The 21,129-nt window shown below is 49.6% G+C and overlaps 1 protein-coding gene across 1 annotated transcript; it reads right to left on the reverse strand.

Moving 5' to 3' along the window:
• Positions 1–10,350: 10,350 nt before the first annotated feature.
• On the reverse strand, positions 10,351–12,647 carry LOC123188744 (probable inositol transporter 2). The gene is made up of 3 exons (XM_044600979.1): positions 12,303–12,647; positions 11,757–12,200; positions 10,351–11,630 (listed from the first exon to the last, which is right to left on the reverse strand). The coding sequence occupies exons 1-3, from the start codon at positions 12,504–12,506 to the stop codon at positions 10,545–10,547; spliced, it is 1,734 nt and encodes a 577-aa protein (XP_044456914.1). The 5' UTR covers positions 12,507–12,647; the 3' UTR covers positions 10,351–10,544.
• Between the last annotated feature and the right edge of the window lie 8,482 nt (positions 12,648–21,129).

Below are 21,129 nucleotides of genomic sequence, written 5' to 3' on the forward strand. Positions count from 1 at the left end.
TGTTGGGAAACATAGCATGCAATTTCAAAAAAAAATCCTACGCTCACGCAAGATCTATCTAGGAGATGCATAGCAATGAGAGGGGAGAGTGTTTCCACGTACCCTTGTAGACCGAAAGCGGAAGCGTTTGATAATACAGTTCATGTAGTCGAACTTCTTCTAACTCTGACCGATCAAGCATTGAATGTACGGCACCTCCGACTTCTGCACACGTTCAGCTCGATGATGTCCCTCGCCTTCTTGATCCAGCAAGGTGTCGAGGAAGTAGATGAGTTCCGTCAGCACGATGGTGTGGTGACAGTGATGATGAAGTGATTCTCGCAGGACTTCGCCTAAGCACCGCAAAACTATGACCGGAGGTGTAAACTGTGGAGGGGGGCGCCGCACACAGCTAACGATTGTTGTTGTGTGTTCTAGGCGCCCCCTCCCCACGTATATATAGGTGGGAGGGGAGGGGAGGCAGCCATGGGGCACCCCAAGTAGGAGGAATCCTACTAGGGGTCCTCCCCAATTCGGCCTCCCCCTATCCTTATTTCTGGAGGGGGGAAGGGAAGAGGAAGGAGAGAAGGAAAGGGGGCCAAACCCCCTCTTTCCCTTCTCCAATTCGGCCTCCTTCCTTGGGGGGCGGCGCCACCCCTTCTGGACCGGCGTTCTCCCCTCCTATGGCCCATAAGGCCCATATCTTTCCCCTGGGGGTTCCGGTAACCCCCTCCCCCCGGTACTCCGATAAATACCCGATACTATCCGGAACACTTCCGGTGTCCGAATACTATCATTCTATATATAAATCTTCACCCCTAGACCATTTCAAGACTCCTCGTCATGTCTGTGATCTCATCCGGGACTCCAAACAACATTCGGTCACCAAATCACATAACTCATATAATACTAAATCGTCATTGAACATTAAGCGTGCAGACCCTACGGGTTCGAGAACTATGTAGACATGATCGAGACACCTCTCTGTTCAGTAACCAATAGCATAACCCGGGTGCTCATATTGGCTCCTACATATTCTACGATGATCTTTATCAGTCGAACCGTTATGACAACATACGTTATTCTCTTGGTCATCAGTATGTTACTTGCCCGAGATTCGATCATCGGTATCCACATACCTAGTTCAATCTCGTTAACGTCAAGTATCTTTACTCATTCTGTAATACATCATCTTGTAACTAACTCATTAGTCACTTTACTTGCAAGGCTTCTTATGATGTGCATTACCGAGAGGGGCCAGAGATACGTCTCTGATACTCGAAGTGACAAATCCTAATCTCGATCTATGCCAACCCAACAAACACCTTCTTAGATACCTGTAGAGCATCTTTATAATCACCCGGTTATGTTGTGGCATTTGATAGCACACAAGGTATTCCTCCGGTACCTGGGAGTTGCATAATCTCATAGTCGAAGGAATATGTATTTGACATGAAGAAAGCAATAGCAATAAAACTGAATGGTCATAATGCTAAGCTAACGAATGGGCCATGTCCATCACATCATTCTCCTAATGATGGAATCCCGTTATCAAAAGACAACTCATGTCCATGGTTTGGAAACCTTAACCATCTTTGATCAACGAGCTAGTCAAGTAGAGGCTCACTAGGGACACAGTGTTTGTCTATGTATTCACACATGTATTAAGGTTTCTGATCAATACAATTCTAGTATGAATAATAAACATTTATCATGAATAAGGAAATATAAAATAACAACTTTATTATTGCCTTTAGGACATATTTCCTTCAGCGAGCGTTGGCGAGAATGGATTTCCATCATCCTCTCCCCGGCCTCCACACGTGTCCTAATGAATGGGAACCCTGACCTGCCAATCCCACACGAGTGTGAGTTTCGCCACAGGGATACCTTACCTCCAATGATGTTCGTGCTCGTGATCGACATTCTCAACTCCATCATCCAAGCTGTGGTGCAACAGGGCATCCTACACCGACTAACTACGAGGTAGGGCATCAACCGTTTCGCTATACATCGATGACAACGTCGTGTTCTACCATCCTAATGAGCATGATGCCCAATTTATCAAGGGCTCCTGGAGATCTTCGGTGAAGTTTCGGGTTTGCACATGAACTATGCCAAGTGTTCGGCAACTCCAATCCAATGCTCGGAGGCCCGGACTGAATCCATCTATACCCTTATGGCCTGCTGGATCGCCAAGTTCCCGGTCGCATATCTTGGGCTCCCGCTCTTCGTCCAGAAGGCGACTCATCCTGATCTTCTTCCCCTTGTGGGTAAGCTCGGGTGCACTCTCTTCACTTGGCATGCCTCCATGCTCTCCATTGGCGGCAGGCTCACGCTCGTCCGGCTTGTTCTTTATGCCATGCCCACACACTTCCTAGTGGCCATCATCATCAGCCAATTTGCCCTCGCTAAGGTCATAGGCTTTCTTTGGGCTGGGCGCAAGGAGGCCATTGGCGACCAATGTTACATGAATTGGGCGAGGGTGTGCCACCCCACCTACCTAGGAGGGCTCGGTGTACAAGATCTGTAGAGGGTTGGCATTGCCCTGCGCACACGCTGGCTATGGCTGCGGCGGGCAAACCCCACGCGCTCATGGAGCCGCCTGCACTTACCTTCTGAGCCCAAGGCGTCGCGGATTTTCTGTGATTCGATGTCCTAGTCTCTAGGGGACGGAAACTCATCTGATTTTGACTGAACCTTGGCTTTCTGGCAACTCCATCCTTGACATTGCACCGTTGGTTCATGCTATGGTTCCCAAGCAGCGTTGACGTGATCGATCCTGCTTGGGTGCGTGTGACATACAAGGTGGCCTCAAGCCGGCTGTGGTGGTTCAATACGTTGACAGGTGGAGGCGGGTTCCCTTCGTCGCCCTATCTGATTAGCCAGACACGTTGCGATGGCGGTGGACGGTGTCAGATAGCTACTCCGCCAAGTCTTGCTATCTGGCCATGTTCCAAGGATCGACTCAGGACCTGAACTGATGCATCAACATCGGCACCCCTCTGCAACAAGGTTTTCACATGGCTTGCTTTCCAAGATCGATGTTGGACGGTGGATCACATTGCTAGGCGCGGCCTACCTCACAAAGCCCAATTGCGTTCGTTGCGATCGAGAGCTCGAAAATCCGCACCATGTGCTCGCAAGCTGCCCCTTCTTACGGAAGGTTTGGCACGATGTACTGGCCTCGTGCCGTTCCACAACCTTGATCCTCGGCAACACGATGACATTCTCCGAGTGGTGGATGGCCACCTCACATCATGCCCCCAATGGTCATAGTTGTGGGCTCTCTCCCCTTTCATCACGCTGATTGTGTGGTGCTTATGATGTCACTGTAATGCTTGCATCTTTGATGGCATGCGACCTTTCACATCACGAGTCTTGTAGGAAATCCAAGACCAAGAATGACTATGGGCGAGGGCAGATGCTAAAGGATTGACTATCATCCTTCGTGAGACGTAGTCCTTGGTCTTTGTCGAGTAGAGCATCCCACCCTCCTTGTATGCTCTGGTCACTGTGTAATGCCATTGCGCTCGTATCACATGATTGTACCAACACTTTGTATTGGTTTTCTAACTTCTTTTTTTTAACGGAAAGATATAAAATCGTAATGCCATTGCGCTCGTATCACATGATTGTGCCAACACTTTGTATTGGTTTTCTAACTTCTTTTTTTTAACGGAAAGATATAAAATCTTTGCGTATTCGCAAAAAAAAGCTTCGCAGTCTGCATTAGTCCGGATATGCAACTGACTATTTTTGGTTAATTATGCATCACTATCCGACTGCATGAGCCGATGAAAGAAGAACCGCGATTTAGCTGTAAAAGGAGAATCAACAATGTTGTTTTAACCACTACTAGAAACTAGTAGAATGCCCGCGCATTGCTACGGGCTATAGAATATATACATAAATCAGGTAAAGGATTAAAGTCATCTTCAAGGTCGAAACTATTTTTTTCTCGTACATTGGATGTGTTTAGATAATAAATGAAATGATCACCGCTCAAAACCCAACTGCTTGGACAGTTTGGGCTCCCTTAAATCCAGTCATATGTGAGAGAGAAATGAGGTTGTCCAGACTATCCGTCATGTTATCTCAAGTCGCAACACAAAATCCCCACCACACGATGCATCCTTCCCTCTTCCTATCGGATCCTCCCTTCGCACTTTGTTTCGCGCCTTAGCAAGACATTTCTAACTGAAACTCTTTCCTTAAAACTCGGATGACGCCGATCTTATCATAGCCATGGCGCCCTCTCTCCTTCATACCGTACATCGCAGGGGGATGAGGCGTGCGCCGCCCGTGACGCCCCCCGAGCCAAGAAGACAGATCTGGTGTCTCCTGATCCATTGCCACAATGTAATATAAAATTGGATGTCATGCATTACCACAAAATAAAATACGATGTCCGTTGTTGGGTATGCAACTGATATGTCACTGTGCCCGTTATTAACTCTTGAAGCAACCAACCAATGCATTTACCATTCTATCCTAAGAAAAAAATTGTACGAGTTGATGAAAAAAAATATGAACTGCTCGCTCATGCAATTTGCTACAAAGCCATCTCTAATTAAATGTGATTTGCCATATTTTCTGAAGTAGGGAAAGTATTCCACTCTGAAAAGAACAATCTCAAACCCCATCCCGTTCTCTCAACCCCCACTCTAATCACCAAATCTTCCGCTCTTCCTATCTCCATATATCCCTCGGTCCCTTCCTGACACCCTTTCTCGCTCCTTGTAGCCATGAGAGAGGGGACGGACATGGATGCTGAGGGTACGGTTGGGGGTGGAAGAGGAATAGTCGACTCCCCCATAAAGATTATCCCCTAAAACTCATTTAACTCAACGTCACCCTTTGTATTTTATTTCAACACACACATATTTAAATTTCCTATATTTTATAAAATGCCTTTATTTTACAGTACCCTAAGGGGAACATACTTCTAAGGGTCTTTTACATTTGTGTCCCTAACTTGATCCCACTACTCTCATTTATCCCTAATTTTGAAGCATGCTCAAATTTACCCCTGTGTCGTTAAGTGACGTTACATAAAATGCCATTTTGTTCCATTTCCGTATAGTCAAAAGGGTTTGACCGTCTACCTGACGTTTTCTGGACAATTTGCCCCTCCTTACGGCTAGGTCCTCTCACTAAAAAACTCTCTCTCACCTCTCTCTGTATCACTTATACATGTGGGCCTACAAAAAAGAAAAGAAAAAAGTTCCTCCCACCTCTCTCTCTGACTTACAAGTGGGGCCTAACAAAAAGTATAAAACAAAAGAAACAAATCATCTCTCTCCCTACCTCAGGACCTCTATCACGTCCGGCGAACCAGAGGCTCAAGCCTGGTCGCCGCTGCTGGCCTCCCATTACGCCGCCACATGCATCCACTGACGCCCTCATTCTCTCTCCCACCCTCCAGACCTCTTCCGCAAGCATGCCTGAGAGTGTGTCGTCGGCGTCGTCGATCAGTCACGTGGACAACTTCAACCTCAAACGCCACCACCTCGCCACGGAGCTCGTACGAGATGCCCTTGTGATATGAATTTGACCAGAGAAGTTAAGGACCGAGCGCCATGACACATCTTCCCCGCCTCCAGCCTCGGACTGCCGCCACCGATTCGGCGGCGTTGAAGCTCCCTGGCCTGCAACCTCTCGAGCAACATTAGGTGCCTCAGAATATGTGGACCTCCTCCACAACAAACTATGTGATCTCTGGTCGTCTTCCCCGCGAGATCCGAGCACTGACATGGCCACCATCGTCGAAGTCATCACTCTGGTGTTCCCTGAGCCCCAGCGGCGTGACTGTCGTCCTTGTTAGTTAGCTCCTTAGACTCGCACACTCGGCGACCCTCTCCCTCTAGCACTTTAGTTCCCCCGCTTGGGCCGCCCAGAGTCGTCGCGGGAACGCCGCTGTTAGCTCTGGCGACCATATGGTCCTAAGAGACCAACCCTGGACGCGGCCGAGCCAGGGCTATCGCCTGGTTCCCTCAGTCGTCCTCCCCGCAGCCTCCCGGCGTGCCTCCGCCGCTGGATTTGGTCGCCGACGAGATTAGTGTAGCGGGCCATTAGCTTAGTAATCTTTTTGTGAGCATTAGTTTAATTGTCTTTTTTGTGTGGCTCAGCAATGGACCCACTCTTAATTAACACAAGATATTTTAGAAAAGGGGGTGGGAGAAAGTGTTTTTCTTTTTATTGGTTGGGGCCCACATGTAAGTGTGTGAGAGAAAGTGTTTTTCCTTTTATTTTATTTTTTGAGTGGGTCCCGCATGTATGTGACACTTAACGGGTAGGGGCAAATTGTCCAAAAAAACGCCGTGTAGATGGTCAAACCCATTTGACCGGATGGAAACAGAACGGAAAGGCATTTCCATAACGTCACTTAACGGCAGAGGGGCAAATTTGAGCATGCTTCGAAATTAGGGGTAATCTGAGTAGGTGGTTCGAGTTAGGGACAGAAATGCAAATGTCCCTTCTTCTAAAGATCCAAGAAAATAGACAACCATTAAGAACCATGATCAATGTATGATTTACATAATACTTTCCTAGGAAATGTAAAGCTCAGACAATAAATGAACACAAATTCAGAGTATTAGGCTTCTCTCAGGAATTATGTTCGCTTCTATCAACACGTCGATCAAGACACAAAGCTTTTGTGTTTGGTAAGAAAATTAAGCAGATATGAAGGTAAAATAAAATCATCAATATACTGTGTGCATACAATGCTTCATGGAGCGGACATGAAATGTCACATAAACTGCTGATACTTACTTTTCTGGAACAACAACACAGAGTGTTCACTACTCATTTGCAAATACCTAATTTGCAATCAGCAAAAAGCTTCATCAAGTATGTCCAACTCCTACCGGTCTGGCAGTAACATTGTTCCTGCTATCCTAAATTCAGTATCCAAAACCAAAAACGAAGAAAAATCATCTCTTTGGGAACAGGCAAGCAAAAAAACCATAATCCCCTCACAGGGAATCGTCCACCACGCACAGGCAGTGTCGCTCCTCCCAGGACCCTAAAAGAAGGAGAGAATATCTCATGTTACAAACCAGATGCAGAGTTAAGTAAGGGGAGGCCAAAGACATGTCCCAGCAACCTAAAATGCGTTATTCGCCAGCATGTTCCAGCTGGCCCTCACCAAGATACTGTAAATCTTAATGTACTTCACCAAATCAAGCAACTGAGAGTAGTATGAATATCAGCAGGAGATTATCTACAAGTTTCATGTGGGTGCCACAACCAAATTATGAACCAAATTACTCATATAGAATTTGAAATGAGCATCTAACCTACTACTGGGTGTGGCAATCAACCGAGATCTACCCTTGCAGCAAGAAGGAACCAAAGGGACGTGAATCCAATAAAATAAGTCCACTTTCGTCTCTTCTCTTTCCCTTTCCTCCATCTCCAACTCCAAATTTCCTGTCCATGTTTGATCCACACCAATCGGTCAGTAAGAAAGTATACCTAATCGACTTGGTCTCATGCAACTTTGTGTTTGCAACAAAGGGGCAGGCAACATCCATGGGGTAGAGATATAGTTCACCGGAATTTAACACTACATTGAAACCATATCATTTTAGGTAGGATATGCACAAATGTGAAGTGATAACATCACAAAAAGATTATACGACATTCTCCAATCTCCTTAATTTTGCAATTAAACATCTGCAACTTACAAAGTTCTCGTGTAATCTTTATTCCCTTGTTGCCATGATGGCCAAATAGACATGTAAAATCCTATAAAATCCTCATTTGAAGGAATGCTCCAATTTTAAACGACATATGAAGAAGCATGTTCCATCATGAACTTTTGTCAAGCAGCTTGCATACGTCACAAAGCACTTGTTCATTGAAAAAATAACGGTTATAAAGATTTCATGTGTCTGCTTACCAAGAATATGCACATGCCTGTTTGAAGGACTCTGGATGTTGATAACATTGAGGTGCTCATAATGACGATAGTTGTGCTGGTACATGGTGCTTGTTGAGCCTGCACTTGTGGATGCACTCCCCCTCTCTCACCTGTTCCACGCAAACGGCCAGACCCTCACGTTCGACGCAAACACCCATCCCACCTGATTTGGCCATTTGGCCCTCATTTGCTCTCTTTTTTTTTGAAAAAAAGGTTTATCTATCTGGCCCTCATTTGCTCTCTTTTTTGCATAAAGCATGTTTCGTTTAGTGCGTTATTCCCTAAGAAAAATTATGTAATGAGCAAAGCGGGCATTTTGATTATACAGGTTGGCCGTATTTACATGATGGAATGAAATAATTAATACGAGCGAGCAACAAACCTGACACGCATGGGCAACAGATGAACTGCCACGCCAAGCTAGTGTCGGCCACCGCCTGGCGCCGGCAGTGGACGCATGCCCATCTGTGTGCTCGATAACGGTGCAGCCATGCTTTGCCAGCCAGAACCGTAGGTGTGCAGCCACTGTCCTCCTCGGCTCCTGACCTCGGGAACACATAAGCGCATGCCCGCCGTCGCACATGTTGGCCAGTTGATCCTGCTCTACATTAAAATAGATAATCTGTGTTATATAAATGAGACGAAGCAGCAAGAACTTGAGCAAATAAGTTCACGCATTGGGCCATACAGCCTGCGAGCAGCGACGTGAACCTTTTGCCATTGTCCAAGATAGGGTTCCAAAGGAAGCAACAACATGGAATGGCGAGAGAGAGAGAGAGAGAGGAAGCAGAGCAGCGGCCAAAGAGGCGACGGCACGACTACCAGCATCCGCAGCTGCATGGACGCGGGCGCGAGAGGGGCACACAGCGTGTGCTGCTACTCTATGTAATCCTCCTCGGTGGTTCTCCTGACGCTCGCTCGCTACCCACGCGTGCCTGCCGGGTCTCCCTCGTCAAAACGTCAGGCGCTAGAGGGGTGGCGGCGAATCACGTCTAGGGGCAAGGGTGCATCCTCCTCTCTCTCATCTCACGAGCATGTCGGCACACCTCCATGGGGTGGACTAAAGCCAGGGGCCCATTGCAACATGGAGTGGAGGGAGGTCACCGGTGGTGGTGAGGCCGGCGTACGTTGGAGTGCAAGGAGGACAGCGACGGACACGTCTATAGGCGGCGACACGGCGTGCATCTTCATCTCCTCTGTCGACCATGCTCCATCCAGATCGGACGATTGACTTGAATTGCTGATCGTGGGGTCAGTGAGAGGCAAGATCCATGGAAGGAGATTGAAGAGAGGGGTTAGAACAAAATAGAAGCAGGGAAAGAAGAGAAAAGGGTGAGACCTTGATCTTGAACTTTGTGTCGGCACGCTGTGGGCGCAGTCGTCGGGGCCTAGCTGGTACAAATTCAAGGAGGAATTCGCCGCAGAGTTGGTATCCGTGGACAGCCCCTGATCATCGCAAGATGGAGCAGTTTTGAAGGTTTGATGACGCGGCGGCGCTCATGGCTTCAGGCGTCGGGGAAGAGAACGAAGGTGAGGCAGCCTGGGGAAGAGAACGAAGGGGTGGCGGCGCTAGCCCTGTCGTTTGTTAGGGCTAGGAGGGAGACATGGGATCGTGGGGTTTACGAACCGGGTTGTATATGGAATATATATATATTTTTTTGCGGGGGAAGTATATGGAATAATTGAATAGATAGATTGATGAAAGTTGTGAACGTGCTGTGGAAGGAGGGATTATTGAATATAGATTGATTATTAGATAGATTAGGAAAATTGTGATTGTGTGTGAACGTGATGTGAAAGGAAAGTGTGGTCAAGGATTGATGGGTTTTTTGGTGGTGTTTTTTTTCTGGTTATTTGCCCATCGGTTTTGCGGCGAGATGAAAAAAAAATCAATGGGTTGGTAGCGTTTGATAGGCGAGCCTAACGAGATGAAACGACAACGGACTCCCTGTTTAGGAGTAGAGATTATTTATCCACCAATTCTTTGTGGGAATGGAAAAAAATCGTTGGCAAGGTGGGACTGCGTACGTGGGAGGTGGAGAGGACGAACGAACCGTATCGATGGTGGGGGCTGCGAATAAACGAACGACGTAAGTATGAAAGGGATGGGTGGAAAAAATAAATCAAAGAGGGAGGTGATCTGTTTGAAAGGTGATCTGTTTGAAAGGTGATCTCATGTATATAATATTATTTTTAAATTTTTAATTACCAAATATTTATATGATTGAATTGAATCAACACCTACCAAAGCAAGTACGAATAAATGGAAGGAGTATCAGACGTGATTTGGTTTTAAATGTGAAGAAGGGAAAAATTAACGTGGGAGGGTGATGGGAGGTGAGACGGAAAAAAACCAGACGAAAAAACCAGACGAAAATGGTATGACTATTCAATCAACTCGTCCATTAGGAATAGAGAGATATTCATGTTCCCGTTGCAACTTACAGATAATGACCTATTCATGACAAATATTATTGAAAGCCGACAAATGTTATTTGTAACATATACGTATATAGTATTGAAAGCCTACAAATTCCCCTCAAAGAAAAAAAAACCTACAAATCGAAATTCCAATTACTTGGATGGCCACAGATTGTCTCGTTCGCGCGCTAAATGAAGAAGGTAGGGATGACACTCACAGCCCGTCGTTCTTGCTAGCGCGGCCACGCGGTGCCCAGAACTTGAGCCTGAGGTCCCGCTTCTCGAGCATCTTCTCCACCTCCTCGATGGGGAGTCCCTTGGTCTCCGGCACGCAGACGAGCACGAATGCGAGCGCTGCCACGGACAGGCAACCGAAGATGAGGAACGTCCACGCGGGGCCGATGGCCTCCGTCAGCGTCAGGAACGACTGCGCCACTACCAGGTTGGACACCCAGTTCGCGGTCGCCGCCACGCCACCGCACACACCGCGGTGCCGCAGCGGGTAGATCTCTGAGTTGACGATCCAGGGCACCGTGCCCATCCCCGGCGAGAAGAAGGCGATGTACAGAGCCAGCCCCACCATCGCCAGCCAACCGTATCGGCTCGGGCAGCCGCGCGTGTACCACAGTCGCCCCTCGCCGTGGCACGCGTCGCGCACCGTCGCGTTCGACAGCAGGCACGCGCCCGGGAGCAGCTTGCTGCCGGCGCCGGACGCGCAGAAGCCGCACTCCGTCGAGCTGGCCTTGAGGCACCGGGTGCAGTCCCAGCCAGAGCTGCTCGTCCGGTAGTCCGGGCATGTGAGGGAACCATCGAAGTGTCTGGTCTCGGCGCTGCCGACGGCGGGTGAGTGTGTGGTGGTCTCGTGGAACACCGCGGAGAGCAGCGCAAGCGACGCGATGACGCCGACGAGGCTGATCACCAGCAGCTTCCTCCGGCCGGTGCGGTCGATGAAGTAGATGCTAACGATGGAGCCGAGCGCGTTGAGGCCGGAGGTGACCAGCGAGAGCGCGAGCGCCGTTTGATTGGAGGCGAACCCGGCGAGCTGCACGATGCTCGGGCTGTAGTACATCACGGTGTTGATACCCACGAGCTGCTGGAACACCTGCAGGCCGACGCCGGCCACCAGCGCCCGCCGCACAGTTGGCGTTTTCACCAGCGCCGTCAGGCTTACCCTCTCCGACGAGCCCCGCTCCCGCGCCTCCGCCTCCACCGACTCCTTCAACTCCTGCATCTCCCTCGTCACCTCTTCCTCGGCCATGTATATCTTACGCAGGATCGCCTCTGCTTCCTCCACCTTCCCCTGACATCACCGGTAATTAAGTTCGTTCGTTCATGTAAAGATTTACCACAACTTTTTAGTTCAAGGAAATAAAAAGAAAGAATCAATCTTCTAAATAAACAATTAGTACTACTACCCAAAACTAACCTTTCTGTAAAGCCATCTTGGCGATTCGGGGAGGAAGAGCATGAGGACGAACTGGAACACAGCAGGGAGGCCGGCGACTCCGAGCATCCACCTCCACGTCCCCGGCGCCTTGGTGAAAGCGAGGTTGATAAGGTAGGACAAGAACTGGCCGCCAGTGATGAGGAAGCCGTTCGTACTGACGAGCGCGCCCCTGATCCTCGCCGGCGACGCCTCGGATATGTAAAGCGGCGCCGTCATGGATGCCATGCCTACGCCTAGGCCGACGAAGACGCGGCCGACCACGAGCTGCACGGGGCCCGTCGCCGAAGCCATGACCACCGCGCCCGCGAAAAAGAGCAGGTCGGCCACGAGGATGGACGTCCGCCGCCCGAACCTGTCGTTGGCCCAGCCGCCGACCGCCGCGCCGATGATGGCGCCGGCCACCGCCATGCTCACGATCATTTCCTGCAGCAATCATATACTCCATACTAATTAGCAAACGAAAGTGTAGCGATTCTTATGAGTCTGTTTCGGCCAAGGAGAAGAAGAATTGGATCTTTTAATTACCTGAAGCCATGTGTTCTTGTCGACGGAGCGGAAATCGTCGCGGATGTAAAGCAGTGCCCCTGAAATGACACCGGTGTCGTAGCCGAAGAGGAGGCCGCCGATGCCGGCGGAGAAGGCGAGGCGGAGGACGTAGGGGTTCCGCCAGGAGAGGGAGAAGCACTCCCTGAAGGCCGAGCCGTCGAACCCGTGAGCACCGCCCTCCATGGCCGGCCAGCCGGCTGACGCTCTCTAATCTGTATCTTTCCTCGCTCCTCCTTGGAATGCTCAATGCTTACGGGTGGATGAGGACGACCGGATTGGACTGGCACCGACTAGTGTGTGCACGTAGTACTACTATGTACTCCGTAGGAGTACCCCCTAGGAGTAGTACATGTATACGCCAGGCGCACGCATACAACATTAATTGTCTAATTTGTCCATGTCACGCGTGTGGACGGATAATTGACCATAATCGGAAGAAGATTCCAGTAGATAGGGGGGCATTTCACTTTACTGATTTGACAAAATGGATAGGATAGGATAGGGGGGCCATGCTGAGTGTCATCTGATGGCGACGATTAGGAGGCTAAAAAGCAATGGACATTAGTCAGTTGGTACATCCAACGACCCGACAAGAAGGCATCGTCCTCCCTAATGTGATTCCAAGCCATATTGGTGCTGGTGGAATGACTGTCTGTTACCTGTCCATTTCAGCACGAGCTACCTGAAGAGCATCAAGCAATTCCACTAGTTTGCACGATTTTCTGATCCTGATTTTTCATTAGTAGCATGACAATAGAAATAAAATTCAAAATAAATAGACGAGCTGTATTTGGGGAACATCACTTCCGCATAAGCAATACTTTATTGCCAATTTTAGGAAGCATTAATGAGTCTTTAATTACTTCGCTATATTTAAGGGTTTTTAGAGTTATTTATGAAAAAGACTTTTGCCCCGCTTTATATATAGAGCAACAACCCACATACAACCGATGCAAACCACATCACACTCACCTAAGGCCAGATACAAAGGTGCGAAAAACTACAACAACCACACACCGAACGACTCAAGATAGACTACAAGATGGCAGTAAGCATCACTACGGAGCCGACGGAGCACTTCCCGGAGATACCGCGAAGAGGTGAAGTTGAGGGTCAACGACACCATGAGCTCCAAGACGGTGCCTTCAGGAAGGATACGACACCAAAGTGCCTACGTTACCCGATCCAAGGATCTAGTTTTTCATTCGGAGCACGACAAAGATAGAGCAACAACTACAACGGAGACTTCAGGAAGATGACGACGCCCACGGGCGCTGCCTCCGTGGGCCTGATCGAAGCCAGACAAGGTTTTCACCCACGCAAGCATGCTCCTCCTTCGCCCAAGGTGCGGCCAGGCATGAGTACCACCATCGGTGTCAAAACCGGCAGATCTCGGGTAGGGGGTCCCGTGTGACGTCCTCGATTCAATCGTACACTAATCATACACGCAAATGTGTACGATCAAGATCAAGGACTCACGGGAAGATATCACAACACAACTCTAGACACAAATAAAATAATACAAGCTTTATGTTACAAGCCATGGGCCTCGATGGCTCGAATACATAAGCTCGAATACACAAGAGTCAGCGGAAGCAACAATATCTGAGTACAGACATAAATTGAACAAGTTTTCCTTAAGATGGCTAGCACAAAAGCAACATCGATCGAAAAGGCAAGGCCTCCTGCCTGGGACCTCCTAACTACTCCAGGTCGTCGGCGGTCTCCACGTAGTAGTAGGCATCGGCGGTGGTGTCTGGCTCCTAGGCTCCGGCATCTGGTTGCATCAACCGGAAAGAAGAAGAAAGGGGGAAAAGGGGTAGCAAAGCAACCATGAGTACTCATCCAAAGTACTCGCAAGCATCAGATCTATACTAAGTATACATTGATATCAAATGAAAGGGTTGTATATGTGGACTGAACTGCAGAATGCTAGAATAGAGGGGAGAGCCTAGTCCTATCGAAGACTAGCATCTTCAAGCAGCTCCAAGCATCTTGCAGCATCAGAAGAGATAAGAGTAGCATAAAGTAAAGTAGTAGTAGTGTTATCAACCTCGGCCAGAGATCCTTTCTCGACTCCTGCGAGAAAGCAATCCCGGAGCCATACTATCCAGTTATCACCTCAAGTATCCAGTTCTAGTTGCATCGATCAGGATACAACTCCAAGTGTCCGTTACCGTAAGACAGGCTATCGATAGATGTTTTCTTCCCTGCAGGGGTGCACCAACTTACCCACCACACTCGCTTAACTCCGGCCGGACACACTTTACTTGGTCATGCCCGGCCTCGGCCAAACAATACGCCGCAACCCGACCTAGGCTTAATAGAGAGGTCAACACGCCGGACTAAACCTATGCCCCCAGGGGTCTTGGGCCATCGCCCCGGGATCTCCTGCACGTTGCGTACGCAGCCGGTAGGTGCTTACCAGTCCAACTCGGCGCGCGCCGCTCAGTCCCATGACGTCTATTAAGCTTCGTCTGATGCATATGACGCATAACGCCCATACTATGCCCACGTGATGGTTAGTGCTATCAGGACAGAGGCCCCTCGGATCAAATATCCTAATCGTAGTGGATTAGGAGCACGCGGTAACGAGCAGAGGCTCACGATCGATGTGACCCCGTGACCCCGTCTCGAGGATTTATGGCAAGAGCTAAGAATGCCCGGCCACACCTCGTAAGTATCTCGCGGGCACCTTCCAAGTCAACCCGACTCCACATCTCTCGCAATTAAGCTCGCGCGGGTACCCCTCGGGGCCGACCCGTCTTTAGTAACATGGTTTAGTGTAAAGTCATAGTAACCATAGTAACCGTGTGTCTAACACCAAGGAGAACCCTGAGGAACCACCCTCGATGGATTCCACTCGATGTAATCATCAAGGTGAACGTAAGAGGAACCACCCTCGAGGTTCACACTTGAGGGGTTGCACGACAGAGTCGTATCGGAAGTGGTTAAGGAGGAAATCACCCTCGATGACCACGACCAAATAGCTACACTACAGAGATCTCATCAGGAGTGATGTATGAGGTTCCACCCTCGGCACTCGAAGGTAACTCTACAGAGTCGAGCAACAAAAGGGGCGTGATGTGATGTGAGGTGTCGGGCTCTAGTCGTCGATCCCATTGATCGAGTCGTTGCTGATGAAGCAGGGGCAACAAGGACCAGGTGGGGGTCACTGATGGATCACTAACCAACCTATACTAAGAAGTTTAGGATAAGCAGGTAAGGTAACAATAAGCAGGTTACAAAAGCAGGCTATGCATCAGAATAGGAGCAAACAACAACAGTAGCAAAATCTAATGCAAGCATGATAGAATGGAATGGGCGATATCGGGATGATCAAGGGGGGGGGGGGCTTGCCTGGAAGCTCTGCTGTAAAGGAAGAAGGGTCGTCGGAGACGTAGTCGATCACAAGGGCAGCATTGGTATCGGGGTCTACCGAAGAGAAGAGGGGAAAGAAACAATAAATATAAAGTAAACAAAGCATCACAAGGCATAACATGGAAATATGTGTGCCGGGTGTGACCTAACGTATGGCTACACGATATAGGTGAAGGGGGAATTCAACGGGGAATGTTTTCTCGGTTCCGGACCTGTGTTAGGTAGATGACCGGAGGTGGGACGTTCCATGTTCAGATAGTTAGAGGCATGTGACAGGTAAACGAACTGCGTATTCGGATTCGTCTCGTCGTTCTGAGCAACTTTCATGTAGAAAACATTTTCATCCGAGTTACGGATTTTTTCTATGATTTTTCAAAGTTTTAAACATATTCTGAAATGATTTAAATAACAAAAAAAGAGTTACTGCGTCAGTATGATGTCAGCAATGCGTCAGCATTCGGCTGACCTGCCGACTGGTCAAACTAACAGGTGGGCCCCACCTGTCAGCCTCTCTGGGTTAAACAGTGGGTTAAACTAATCTAACTGACTAATTAGAGGGGTGGGCCCCAAGTGTCAGTGAATAACCAACTACTAATTAAATAAAAGATTTTTACTAGTAGTTTTATTTATAAAAACATTTAAGCTAGTGGGGCCCGCATGTCAGTGGGTCAGAGTGCCCAGTCAGCAGTTGACCCAGTCAATAGGGTCAACTAGGGCCCGCGGGGCCCAGCGGCAGTGTCACGGGGGCCCCACTTGTGAGGCCACGTCAGCGACGACGGGTGATGCAACGCCGGCGACCAAAACAGCGGCGAGGCTCGCCGGACTTCACCGGATATCGCACACAGGGGGTATTTTGGCGCGAGACTTGGCGCTTTTCGAACGAGCGCACGAAGGCGCGTCGACTGGGGGCAGTGGCGTCGCTGGAGTTGGCTGGAGCGGCACCGACGAGCGGCGAGGGCGGCGGTCGCACTCGGGCGACGATGAGGATGGTGCTACGGGGCACGACACGGGATGTGGTCCATGGCGCTTGGCTGCGGGGAGTGAGCGGAGCGCGAGGCCATGTTCGGCTGAGCTCGTCGGTGGGTCTGGCCACGACGACTATGAAGTAGGGCGGCGACAAGCTACGGTGATGTTGCGTGCTAGCGGCAGGGGGGCAAGACGTGCTAGGAGAAGCAAAGGAAGGGGGAGGCGGAGCTCACCTCAGGGGCACACGGGGGCCCGTTGAAAGATTAGGAGCAGCCGGCGGCGCTGGGGTCGGAAGAGACGGCAGGGCTCGTTGGGACCGATGTTGAAGACGATGGGTAGGGGTCGATGCCGGGGCCCTCGACTCGGTCTGGTCGGCGAAGATGAAGCAGGGGACGACAGTGGTCCTCCTGGGCATGGAGGAAGGGCGCGGGGAGGCCGGTGATCATAGCAGGGCGAGGTGGTCGGGGATGGCGGAGCGCGGCCGTGCAGGAAGGGCGAGGGGAGAGAGATGGTGGGTCTGGGGGTGGGTGGAGGTAGGTGGGGGAGGACTCTAGGAGCTGGAGGGGGCACTCTTATCCCCTCCCTTGTCGTCGACGGCGAGGTGGTCCGGGGCGACTGCGCCCCTGTAGCGATGGGTCGGTCAAACAAGGAAGGTGACCTGGGGGAAGGAGGCTAGGTGGGCCGAGGCCCAAGGGGAGGCCAGGGCTCTCCCACCCCTTTTTCTTTCCTTTCTTTTCCTTTTTTTCTTTTTACAAAAAAGCTTTGCAATATTTGAGCTGCCAAAAAGGATTCTAAAAAAGTGGGACTTGGCCACATAATTACAATGTAATAGTTGGCACTGCCAAAAATGATTGTCAGGCTTTTGAAATAGTTTGCCACTTTTATAATTTTTAAAAGGCATTTAATCTATTTGTTTTAGCCACTGTTTATCCAGTTTAGGGCACTTAGACATTTTGCAAAATGTTGGTTCACCACCAATATTTGTTATGAATTATTTGGCACAAGATGAACATTTTAGATTTCATGTCTGACAAAATATGAATTTTTGACTTTGTATTGGATTTGAATTTGAATTGTGATTTGGATCAATTGAAGACTAGCAAAAGTAACATGATGACATGGCACCATTAACAAGGGATTACTGTAGCATGACACTGGGGGTGTTACATCCCGAACTGTGCGTCTGAGGATCGAAGGTAACAGGAGACAGGGACACGATGTTTACCCAGGTTCGGGCCCTCTTGATGGAGGTAATACCCTACTTCCTGCTTGATTATCTTAGATGAATACGGGGTTTACAAGAGTTGATCTACCTAGAGATCGCAATGGCTAAACCCTAGATGTCTAGCGTGTATGATTATGATTGCCTATATAGACGAAACCCTACGGCTTATATAGACACCGGGGGGACCTAGGGTTGTACAGAGTTGGTTTACAAAGGAAGGAATCTTCGTATTCGAATGGCAAGCTTGTCATCCACGCAAAGGAGAGTCCCATCCGGACATGGGAGGAAGTCTTCTGTCTTGTATCTTCATGGCCCATTAGTCCGGCCCACGTCACATAGCCCGGACGCCCGAGGACCCCTTAATCCACGACTCCCTCAGTAGCCCCCGAACCAGGCTTCAATGACGATGTGTCCGGCGTGCAGATTGTCTTCCGAATTGCAAGGCGGGTTCCTCCTCCGAATACTTCAAAGCACCTGACCCGAAGAATTGTACTCGGCTTTTCATTTAATGTCACACCCTTCGGCTTCTACGCCTCCATTGCTTCTGCTTCCACGTGTTGAGTGAATACAAAAGGTTAGAGTATTATTTGCACATAACACCCTGGCCATGTAAAAAGGTGTCCATTTAAAGGGATTGGATCTCAGATGCCATTCCACACCAGTCAGAAAATCCTTAGAGCCCGCTAGGAGAAACCATTCAAACATGGCTTGCACTCCCAGTTCTTCCTCCTGCCCTCATGGCTCCGAAAAAGGTGACTGGGAGAGATGTTCAATATCCCATGACCAGCTGTTTAAGCTTCAAACGCAGGGATTCCTTCCCCTCGCGGATCTAGTCCTTGTTCGGGCAGGATTGACCTCCTTCACTGGCGAAGCCTTGGCACAAAATTCCCCCAATCCAACCAGGGGGAACGAGTGTGCTTCATCTCCTTTTTATGAAGAGGCGTCGAATTTCCAATCCATCCTTTCCTCCGAGGTCTCCTGGAGTACTACGGCTGCCAACTACACAATCTTACGCCGGCCTCTATCCTGCACATTGCGAGTTTTTTCGCTCTTTGCGAGCTATTCCTGGGCTGCGAGGCCCATTTTGAGTTATGGAGGAAGCTTTTCTACCTCATCCCTCGCAACGAAAAGGGATCTATATTCGAGGTGGGAGGCACCGAGATATGACGCATAGCCGGGACCGGATACCCGTCCGGCACGCCAAAGAAGGCGTCCGAAGAGTGGCCCTCGGAGTGGTTTTATATTGAAGATGTCGCTCTCCCCAACATAGTCCGAATGGGCCTTCCCGAATTTTCCAGCGCTCCATTGAGGAAACGCCACTCGGGGCCTCGAGGAGGAAGATAGCGCGGAAGTTCAACAATTAATGGGCAAGATAAGGACACTCGCCCAGTCCGGATTATCAATAATCGAGGTAATGGCGACTTCCATAGCGTGAGGCGTTCAGCCACTCCAATTCAGAGGGCTCCCTATGTGGCATTACAACAGGGAAGATGACGCCTCATGCTGTGGACGAAAGGGCCCGGACACCCCTGCCGCCCTGGCCACGATATTGGCCGATCTGTACAAAGGGGAGAAAAAGGAATTTACTCGTGTTAAGCACTGAGAAGGATTCTCCATGTACAATCCCCCTAACTGGGTAAGTTTTAATCCCACCACCTTACTCAATCCTCTCCTTGAGTCACGTTTAATTGACATTAATCCGTCCATTTTTAATAGGAATGGCGGAAGGTTATCGTGGGGATCCATAGCCCCGCTCCACAGTCGGAGAACCATAACCGGGACCTCGATCATGGATTCGAAGAGGATCCAGACATATTTGTAGAGCTCAAGGAGGGAGTCTTCTACTAGGCGAGCTATGATGGCACAAAAGTGGCCATCATGGCCGATTACCCTGGCCTCCTTCCTGCCTCATATGTAAGTAGTCAGGAGACACCCCCTCCGAAAGAGCTTCCTCATTATGCCTCACCCACCGCACTGTCTCGTGCTCCAAAGGGGAGGCGCTCGGCATGCCCTGCTGCACCAGGGGAATCTCATAAGAGAGCGACGCCTGCGCTGGGCGGGTCTTCAAAGAGGAAGGCGAATGACAACACGGCCGAGCCTTCATCAAAGAGGTATGGCTTTGAATATGCCCCCTGGAAGTCACATCAAACTATGACATTGTCCGCTGTGTTTTATCAAGAAGAGTGTTCGTCGGACTATGTCTGGGGATCCTGCCGGTCGCGCCTCCTCCAATCAGGTTCCAGACCCTGCCTCTAGGGCGGGGGCTGACACGGGAGTGACACCAGATTATCCTCCTTCAGATGATTCAGATGATGTATCCATGGCGAACTCTGAAGTGGAGAGGGCCATGAATCATCAGCGACGGAGGGCCTCCCTTCTCGACCCCAACTTTACTAAAGAGGCGTTCAATTCCTTCAGCTCGGCTGATGCGTACATCCGAGCTGCTCGGGATGGGCTTGCTAGAGCCACTGACCAGCATTTGAAAGATATGCGGGTAAGTATGCATTGTATAGATCTGGTAATCATATACCAGTAGCCCCCGAGACTTGAAGCAGTTGAAACAACTGATTTAAGGATCATTGCATAATCAGGCACTCACGGAGAAGAACAAAATGTTGTCTTATGAGCTGGAAAAGTGTCGAACCCAACTAGTTGTTGCTACCGCCAAACTGGAGAAATCCAAGGAGGCACCACCTGGTAATGTTCTCCTCCGTCCAGAGAAATATTAATCATATACCACTAATATTAACACTGTTGTATTTCCCATGGCAGGATCGTTAGATCAACTGAAAGAGGAACTGAAGGCCGCACATGCGGGTAAGCATCAGGCCGAAAAGCAACTGACTACTGGCAAGCATGTGTTGACACAGACCAGGGATGATAAGAACAAGCTGCAGGATTCCAACACCCCGCTGGGCGAAGAGCTAAAAGACGTGTGAACCCAGCTAGCGGACGCCGTAAAAGAGAACAGGAACCTACGGGGCGACATATTCAGTATGCTTTTGAACTTACCTTCGTGTAGTGTGGTAAAAAATGAGTTAACAGATTTATGTCTGCAGGTATGCTGACTGGCCGACCCAAAGAGGAAATGTTCAGAGCTCAAGGCGATCTACTGCAAGAGCTGTCCCAAGTGCATGAGCGAGCTCGGAAAGCGATGCAGAGTGTTGCCAAGGCCTTATGGCCATCCGTATCCCCTCCAGGAAGTATGGAGGAGCTTGTGAAGCTATTCAAGGG

Source organism: Triticum aestivum, chromosome 2A (assembly GCF_018294505.1).
Source record: "Triticum aestivum cultivar Chinese Spring chromosome 2A, IWGSC CS RefSeq v2.1, whole genome shotgun sequence".
NCBI classification, from domain to species: domain Eukaryota; kingdom Viridiplantae; phylum Streptophyta; class Magnoliopsida; order Poales; family Poaceae; genus Triticum; species Triticum aestivum.